The 10,197-nt window shown below is 32.9% G+C and overlaps 1 protein-coding gene across 1 annotated transcript; it reads left to right on the top strand.

Moving 5' to 3' along the window:
* The first annotated feature begins 3,299 nt into the window (after nucleotides 1-3,299).
* On the top strand, nucleotides 3,300-9,185 carry LOC133823106 (alpha-amylase 3, chloroplastic). The gene is made up of 13 exons (XM_062255696.1): nucleotides 3,300-3,658; nucleotides 3,959-4,089; nucleotides 4,291-4,345; nucleotides 4,434-4,556; nucleotides 4,735-4,855; nucleotides 5,001-5,356; nucleotides 5,858-6,513; nucleotides 6,892-7,081; nucleotides 7,388-7,494; nucleotides 7,650-7,899; nucleotides 8,080-8,202; nucleotides 8,449-8,616; nucleotides 8,715-9,185. Exons 1-13 carry the CDS (start codon nucleotides 3,380-3,382, stop codon nucleotides 8,874-8,876), a joined length of 2,721 nt encoding a protein of 906 aa, XP_062111680.1. The 5' UTR covers nucleotides 3,300-3,379; the 3' UTR covers nucleotides 8,877-9,185.
* The last annotated feature ends 1,012 nt before the right edge of the window (nucleotides 9,186-10,197 follow it).

Genomic DNA, 10,197 nt, shown 5'->3' on the forward strand with positions numbered 1-10,197 from the left:
TGAACCTCAGGGTTCTGATCACCGGTGATGGCGGCATGATGGGCCTCCTGCCCATCATGTTGGTCTGCCTCGTCATTGTGTCTTGAGCGAGTGACCACCATGGTTGGGTATCTGCGATAGCACCAATCTAACAAGCTCTCAATGAAAGCACCAAACTGTTGACGCGGTTCTTCGCCAACAGGTAATTAATAGAATAAGAGAATGGGATTAGTGCTAAGTAATGAACCGTAAAAGATGAATGATATTTTAATAAAATGATGATACGAATACTTTTTTAGGTGGTTCAAAGGTTAAAATCCTTCTACTCCACCAGCCAATATTATTGCTAGCTTTCTGGTATTCTTTACAAGGTATTTCTTTACACAATAGAATCCAACCCTTTGCCACTCCCAGGGTCTCCATATTTATAAGAGAGGGCACCTGGGGGTTGGCAAGGGGGGTCATCTCGTGACCTTCCTACCCATCATGTCACTTCTGTGACATTCATGATTAATTCCTAAAACCTGACAAATGAAGTGTGGTCTAATCAATAGGTAAGGGGGATAATGGGCCGCACGGCCCAACCCAGTCGTGGGTGCCTGAACACGCACGTTTATGCTGCGTGTCCGAGAATTCATGGATATATCAGACACGTGATGTCTGATATATGCATGTTTACATTGCGTGGTTGACTTTATAAAGGGTCACAGCTTCCAACTCAAGCACGCCCCTCGAGCTGGATGTCTTCTTAGCCTGTGGTGTCTATACTCCTGACCCGACTCCTTAGTAACCTTAGTAAGCCTTTGGTTATCTCAAGCTAAAGAGGTGGGACCTGATAACAGCAGCTCCGGGTAGGTGGCATCCACGTGGCTAACATAATTATGCCCTACCTAAGCTCGCTAATAGCCCGTGGAGAATTAGGGCGTACAATTATTATTATTATTATTATTATTATAATCTATAAAATGAATAAAAAAAATTAGATTAAAGGAGAAAATAGATAGAATGGTCTGAAGATTTTTTAGAGTATTACATCATCTCCTTTGATGTTCTCCTTTATATATATAGATAACTATTTTTTTTAATAATTATAATAATAAATAATCATATATAATTGACATTTATTTAAAAAATTTCCATCATTATTTATCTTTTTATTGTTTTGATATTTTAAATTTAAAATAAAAATATTTTTATTTATATTTAAATAAAATATTTAGGAATAACTAATTTTTTAATAATTATAATACTAAAGGAATCATATATAAATTAACATTTATTTTCAAGATTTATTGTTTTGATATTTCAAATTCAAAACAAAAATATCTTAACAATTAAAAATATCAACATCTATACCCATGATATTCATTTGATTATGAATATTATTAATTAAATTAATAAAAATATTTATTTTTAAAAAATGAATAGTTGTGCAAAATGTTATGATTTATAAATTTTCTACCCTAAAAATATAAAAATCTTAAAAAATTTATATAATAAACTAAAAAACAACGCAAAACGTATAAAATAATAATAATAATATTAATATTAAATAAAAGTACACGTACAACAAGTAGTTTGAATTTTATTTTCAGTACTTTAATTATTCAGAATTTCTCGAAAGCGTACAGTAGGCTTGCTATATAATGAACATTGTCATGAAAAAAAAAATTACGGTCAAGAAGCCCTTACGTATCCATATAAGAGTATGTTGTACGAGTATGGTGAAAATGAATCCCTTACACAATCTCTCAAAAAAAAAAATTTAAATATATATTTTTTAATTATTACAAAAAATCTGAGCATGCACGAATATGTTTTCAAGGACTAAGCAAATTTGCTATGCACCTTTTTTTTACTCTTTTTATTAATATGTCACATGTAGATATTAATTAAATATTATTTTAAGTTTTAAAAAATATTATAAATATTTAATAACATCTGCATATCAAATTTTAAATTAAAAAAGGTGTAAAAAGATAAAAATAAAAAGAAACTATTTAGAATTTCTCAATATTTTTGAACCCTTAACATGCTTAGTGATTGGAGATTAGAGTTATTTAATTTACGGTCAATAATGAACGATACATAAAAGATAAAACTTAGTCAATAGAGAAATTATAACCAGCTATAATTGCAAGCACATAAACAAGTGTTTTTTTCCTTCCTTCTTAAAGCACAAAAATTTATAGGATTCATCTCTTCTATATAGTAAGTGGTAATAAGTGTGTATATAATACAAATTTTTTATTTTAATAATTTTTTATTTTTTCTATTAACTTTAACGAAATATTTTTATATTTAATAGAATATTCTTATATTTAACATAATATTCTTATATTTAACGTTAGATTGTAAACATGACTTAAACTTAAATACAATTAAATAAATAAATAATTAAACAAATTAAAATAAAATATTTTTGAGATATTTTAAAATAATGATTATTTAAAAATAATAAAACCATATATTTTATAAGTAATAAAATCTAATTAAACTTAAATTTAACATTATATTAAATATATAATATATAATCTTTTGTTGTCACTGCCAAATTCAAAAACTAAAACAAATATAAACTTAAACAAAAATTAATTAATTAATTGAAAAATGATATTTTAAAGATATTTTATGATAATTTAAATAATTAAATTATATTTATTTAAAAATAATATAAGCATACATAATTTTTTTATCTTATAAATTTGTGTGATATTTTTTTTTTATCAAGTGATTGAAGCTATTTTTCTTTATCAAATTCACCAAAGGACATTGTGATATACATTAGAAACTAAAATTAGTTGATGCATGTATACTAGTGTCTACACTATACACTATGACTTTTTATATTCTTATTTTATTCTTATTATTAATTTCTTTTTAAATATATAGAGATTATTAATATAAATATATATTATATATTTATAATTTATTCTATTATATATATTAAAAATAGTAAATTAATTTTTATTAAAATTATAAATAATATTTCCAATTTTAAAACTAAACACATAGAAACAAAAGTTATTAATTGCTGAATACAATTATTTTTAATATTGATGTTTAAATATATATATATATATATATTTTACATGATTGATGTTTAAATTTAAAGTTCAAAATAGGGGAATTTTAGCATTATCTAAACCTATAATAATGATGATGAGTGGGACCTTTTATCATATGACACGTCATAAATATCACCTTTTTTATTGGATATTTTTTAGGAAAGATTTAATAAAAAAAGTGAGAGTATAATAGAATATTTCATGATCTAACTCTTTGTGAAAGAAAAAAAAAGATATATAAGCATTTAGAACAAAACAAATCAAACACACTGTCATTTGTTTGGTCGTCTTCTTCCGCTGTTAATGCTCGGAGCTCTGTATTGGCCGAAGCCATGTCGACCATTAGTATAGAGCCTCTATTCCACCGCTGTCGCATGCGAAACTCCAGCTGCCTTCCCGGATCAAACCGATCCCACCCTTCCTCCTCTTCTTTCTATTCCCACCCCAACAAGCTCTTCTCCTCCCATGGCCGACGAAGCTTCTTCTGCAACTTCAAGCCTCCGAGACCTCTTCTTCTTAGAGCCAGCTCCACCGATACAGCCATCCTTGAAAACTCTACATCGTCTGATGTATTGTTTAATAAGACTTTCCCTTTGAAGCAAACTACATTGGTTAGTTTTTTTTTTTAAACTTTTTTTTTACTTTCGTCTCTGTTTGGTTTTATCCAAAAGAAAATTTATTTGTGAGCTTGAATTCTTTTTTTTTTATTCTTCTTTTTGTTTGGTTGACAGAATTTGAAGCCTGAAGCACTTTTCACCATTATTTTTTTATTCATATATATATTTTTTTTTAAATAATTTATATTCTAAATGGAAAAATAGAAAGAATAATTTTGTGATTTGCATGATTAAGATGGTTATTAAGATTTGAAATGAAAGTAATTGTTGATTGGTTTGATATGGAATTGGTAGGAAGAGGGAAAGATCTTCATCAGATTAGATCGTGGGAAGAAGGAACATCATTGGCAGCTTGCTGTAGGTTGTGATATTCCTGGCAATTGGATTCTTCACTGGGGTGTTTCTTATATTGACGATGTGGGCAAGTGAGTTTTCATTTAGTATTGTAATATTAATTTGTTTATTAATGGATGCATATCCATTTATCGATCGACATAAGTGCCTTGGTGAACTATGATAAGAGTGAAATATATTGTTCCATTTAGTTTGATGTTTTTGTTAGATTTTCTCTACCAGCTATAAAATAATCCCATATGACTTTTTTTTTGCAATATATTTCCATGCAGCGACTGGGATCAACCTCCCAAAGGAATGATACCCTCTGGATCAGTTCGCATTAAGGTACCTAATTTGCTTTTTCCAAAATAATAGGATGCATTGATTGGCAGCTTAAATTTGATTAATACAATTATTATTTTATTGTTTTCAGGATTATGCAGTAGAGACACCGTTGAAGAAGTCATCTTCATCTTCGGCAGGTGATCCTTTTCAAGAAGTCAAGATTGATTTTGATCCCAAGAGTGCAATAGCAGCAATAAATTTTGTCCTAAAGGTTTTGAATTTGAATAGTTTTCGGTTGACAGTGTCATTTTTTATGATAAAAATGCTAAATTACGGTGTATAATTAGATATTTTTTGAGATTTTTCTATCCGGATTCCGTTTTCTTATAAATTTCTTCTACTGTTTTGGTGTTGGTGGGGATTGGTTATGGGGTCTGTTGGTGGTGCAGGATGAAGAAACAGGCTCTTGGTATCAGCACAGAGGGAGAGATTTTAAAGTTCCTCTTGTGGACTACCTGCAGGAGGATGGCAATATGGTTGGACGGAAAAAGGGCAACAGTATATGGCCAGGTTGTTATTCTCACCAGATTTTGTATGCTTGATTTGATACATTGGATCATGTGTAATTTCATACTTTTTCTATCTGGTGTCTTCTCGTCTATCATTTGTCAATCATAAACTGAAAAACAATTTACTGGTCGTCTGTTAATTCTAGGAGCATTGGGACAGCTATCAAGCATATTCATTAAAAAAGAATCGTTGGATTCTAAAGATGAAGATAGCAACACGAAATCCAGTGTTCCTGTCAAAGAAAAAAAGACCCTAGAAGGATTCTATGAAGAAATTCCCATTGCTAAGAAGGTGGATGTTCATAACTCAATTACTGTTTCTGTTAGGAAGTGTCCTGATACAGCAAAAATCCTGTTACACATGGAAACAAATACACTTGGAACTGTTGTTGTTCACTGGGGAGTTTGTAGAGATGATGCCAAAAACTGGGAACTTCCGGCTTCACCATATCCACCTGATACTGTCATTTTTAAGGACAGGGCTTTAAGGACACTGTTACAGGTAGAAATGCTTCTCGCTGAACTAGTTTATTTGCTGCTTTTGTCCAATGACTTGTTTGCTGTCAAGTGATTTTCCGATTCTGTAAACCATCTTTAAAGATATCAAAAACTTTGTTGGTTTTCTCTTCCTTTCAAATTTTTATCCTTTTACTGTACTTATAACTGGGAACCACTGTCACTTTTCATTTTTTTTATTATCAGTTTCTATAATTTCTAAAGGCTGAAATCAACTGGGTATTCAAGTAGTGAGAAGTGATCTCTGAATGTCATGGCTATTCACCTTTTCATTTCTCAATTCTGATTGTATGCAACATAGTGCTTCCTTGTTTTTTCTATTAAACTTCTGTTACTTTCATCTTTCCTTTGCTTTTTTTGTTTTTATTCTTCTTAAGAAAAACTGTTAGGATATCTCATTTTCTTTTTGTAAAGAATTAGTATTAAGCGGGCAAACTGGATTATTTGCTTGATCTTATTTCAACTTATGTGGGTATCCTGTTTGCAGCCAAAAGAAGGTGGAAATGGATCTCAAGGATTATTTACTTTGGAAGAAGGTCCTCAAGGATTTCTTTTTGTTCTTAAGCAATGTGAAAATACTTGGTTAAAATATATGGGAAATGATTTTTACATTCCCCTTTCAAGCTCAAGTATCTCTTCTGCTCTTCCCTCATCGGGTCAGTCTGCAGGGCAAGAGACACCTGGAAAATCTGTAGGGCAAAGTGAAAGTTCTCTTTCTGCATATACCAATGGAATAATCAGTGAAATACGGAGCTTGGTAAGTGACATTTCCTCTGAGAAGAGTTTGAAGACGAAGACCAAAGAAGCACAAGAAAGTATTCTTCAAGAAATTGAAAAGTTGGCTGCTGAAGCATATGGTATCTTTAGAAGCTCCGTTGCAGCTCCTCCAGAGGAAGCTATTTCAGAAACCGAGGAATTAGAACCTCCCGTCAAAATATCATCAGGGACAGGCACAGGTTATGAAATAGTATGCCAAGGATTTAATTGGGAATCCAATAAATCTGGAAAATGGTACATGGAGCTCAAAGAAAAAGCTGAAGAATTATCTTCGCTTGGTTTTACTGTGATTTGGTTACCTCCGCCTACAGAATCTGTATCACCTGAAGGGTACATGCCAAAAGATTTATACAATCTAAATTCCAGGTAAGGTACCATAAAGTGGCTTTTATAATGTGTGGTACGATGTGTTGATTCTTTCATACCAAAGAAATTAGGCGAGTTCCTCCACCCCGGAAGAAGAAACTTCTTCTCTCTCTAGTATAACTAGCTTTGCAACCTTTTAAGTACAAATTAGCTTAGAGTTGTCTGCTTCCTTGTGGGACAATTGGCTCAAAGCACTTGGTTTAATTATTATTTTTTAAATGAATAGGTAATTTTCCTTATGTAGGTGTAAATTGTTAGAGTTTATATTGTTTTCTAATGTATTTTATTTCTTCAATTGATTTGGGTTCTGGGATGTTTAACCATATGGAGCATTCTCTGAATGTTATTTTTTTTTCCTTTTATCTTATAAAACAAAAGATATGGAACCATGGATGAGCTGAAGGAGATTGTGAATAAATTCCATGAAGTTGGTATGAAAGTTCTTGGAGATGCTGTCTTAAATCATCGGTGTGCACACTATCAGAATCAAAATGGTGTTTGGAACATTTTTGGTGGTCGTTTAAATTGGGATGACCGCGCAGTTGTCGCTGATGACCCACATTTTCAGGTATAATATATCCTCTTTGTTACAAACTGAGAATCTGAGATATTTGTTGGAATTAGTGGTCTTTCTGATTTATTTTTTTATTATTTATTTATTTTGTTTGGAAAAGATTGGAATAAACAAATTGAAGTTTTAGCAGTCTCTATTAATTTGTGTAATAACTATCCATCATTGCGACTCACATTGTTGCATCCCTCATTTCCTAATGTAATGTGATTGGTTTATAATGCAAAGCCTAATGTATTTTGCGCCTCATTGTCTAAAATTATGAAATAAAAACTTTTTTTTTCTTCCCTTTCTCTTATACAGGGTAGGGGCAACAAGAGTAGTGGAGATAATTTTCATGCTGCTCCAAATATTGACCATTCACAAGATTTTGTGAGGAAAGATATCAAGGAATGGTTGTGCTGGCTAAGGTAGTGTCTAATTACATTCTCCCGTTCCCTGAATTCTTATGGGTTACGTTTTGTTTTCGTATATGAGAACACAAATACGTATCAAATTGGGTTTCAGATAGTAATCATGGATGTCTTATTGCAATATATTTTTTTCATTTTTGTGTGACCTACAGGAAAGAAATTGGCTATGATGGATGGAGACTTGATTTTGTTAGAGGATTCTGGGGTGGTTATGTTAAGGACTACTTAGATGCTAGTGAGCCCTACTTTGCTGTAGGTGAGTACTGGGATTCACTTAGTTACACATATGGAGAGATGGATCACAACCAAGATGCACATAGGCAGAGAATTATTGACTGGATCAATGCTACAAGCGGAACTGCTGGTGCATTCGATGTCACAACAAAAGGAATTCTTCATGCGGTGAGCATTTCATTAAGTAGAGAAATAATGAAATGATTTTAATCTCTGAATAAAATCTGTGGAATGGCAATTAGAGACGTACTCAGTAGTGGTTTTTTTTCTATTTCTACCGCAGGTCTACAGCCATTGTTTAATTATAATAATATATGAATTTTGATCAAATATTTATTTTCCATATAGGCACTGGAAAGATGCGAGTATTGGCGATTATCAGATCAGAAGGGGAAGCCTCCTGGGGTTGTTGGATGGTGGCCTTCCCGTGCAATCACTTTCATAGAGAATCATGACACTGGTTCTACTCAGGTTTGAAGTTGGATTTCCTCAATTCTATCAGCCATTTTTCTAGAAACGCTTAAATATAAAAAGAAAGGTCTAAACTGATAGTAATATTTCTATTTTAACAAAAGCATCTTGGCATTGAATCTATAACAAACACCTGAATTTTGTAAATAAGCATTGTGCTCACAGTCCTACTGAAATGTCAGTGCTTCTTTAGTTTCCCATCTAGCTGATAAGTATTTTTTATTCAAATGTTCTTTCTTTCTGAAGGGTCATTGGAGGTTTCCTGGCGGAAAAGAAATGCAAGGATATGCATACATTCTGACCCATCCAGGCACTCCATCAGTGTTTTATGACCACATTTTCTCCCACTGCCAATCTGAAATTGGAGGTCTAATCTCTGTTAGAAATCGGAACAAAATCAACTGTCGTAGTACAGTAAGTATCAAACTATGAAACTCATTTTTTCAAGTTATGACTTACAGACAAACAATAGATATCTAAACACATTAATTTTCTGATGCCTGTGTGATCAGATTAAAATTACAAAAGCAGAAAGAGATGTTTATGCAGCCATCATCGATGAAAAAGTTGCAATGAAGATTGGACAAGGTCATTACGAACCCCACAGTGGATCTCAAAAGTGGTCTGTGGCTATGGAGGGAAGAGACTACAAGGTCTGGGAAGCATCCAGCTAAATTTTCGAGGTGGGATGTTTTGTATATTCAATTATGTGAAGTTTGATTAAATGAGGCGTCTAGATAGTAGTTTTTCCTAAATTATATCTAGAAGAATAGAGGAAACAATAAACTACTTGTGAATTGTGACGGTGGTTCTGCCATGTTTTTCGTGACGTTGAAGAAGTTCTAGAGACTTGTTCTTTTGGGACCAAGTACAACACTTGCTGTGTCAGCTAATGTGGTGGGGGTGATCAGTGATGTATAAATGCCACCAATATAGATTCTAAATTCTTATATCATTGGTAATAAAAGAGATACTTTCTATCATTGCTGTGCATGTCATTGCACAATCTCAGGCAGTCGGTCTCTGCGGTTTGCCATCAAAAGACTATCTGTCGTGTGCATAAATAAATTGAACAAATGCATCTTTGATCGACCCCTAATGAAATATGGTGTTTCATACTATTTTTTAGGAGTGTTTCATACTATGTAGTATTCTTAAACAATAAAGAGTTCTCTCAATTTCTAATCTACTAATTCAGTAAAAGTACACTGCTCTAAATCAAGTAAATATTTTGGATGTTCCAACTTTGTAATTAATATGCAGTATTACTAATGTAGTTTCATCTATAATTGTTTACCAAGTTTTTTAAAAACTAAAAATATATTGAGAAATAAGAGTTAGAAAGAAAGGCTAAGAAATGAACAAGATCACAATTTTTACGTGGCTGGGGTGTTAATGAGCCTTAGTCCACGAGTCATTAGTATTAGATTTTAGAGAGTTTAATAATGGAGGTTTTCTGCAAGTTCAGCAGCGATTTTGCATACAAGAGAAAATCAGGATTCTTGCTACAGTGCACGAATGACTCTATTTATAGGCAATCATGTGACTTGGGCCAGACTAATCCGGGCCCAATAAGGATATAATTATAAGTGCTCGCTAGTGGATGTTGAACGCGCTAGAAAAAGCCTTCGGGATAGAGTCGACTCCAGGGCTCTTCTACAACAGGATGATCCAGAAAGAAGAGAAGGCTCACACTAGAGTGGGCACATTCTGGACCTGGAGTGCAAGCCATATCAGTGTGGGAGCCATTCTCTCGCTTCACGACTATTTCGTGTGATTCCTCAAGTTCGTGGGGATCACGCCCTCTAGCTCATACCCTAGGTGTATAAGTTGCTGGCGGGGTGGCGTATATTTTGCGCCTTGTAAGAGATCGCGACACCCATCCCCGCTGAGGTGCTGTACTATTATCGGTTGGAGCCGCAGCTGAACTCCAGAAACAAGACTTGGGATGAATTTTATCGACTGAAAAGCCGTGGCGTCAGTCCGACTTTGTAC

Source organism: Humulus lupulus, chromosome 3 (assembly GCF_963169125.1).
Source record: "Humulus lupulus chromosome 3, drHumLupu1.1, whole genome shotgun sequence".
Taxonomy (NCBI): Eukaryota; Viridiplantae; Streptophyta; class Magnoliopsida; order Rosales; family Cannabaceae; genus Humulus; species Humulus lupulus.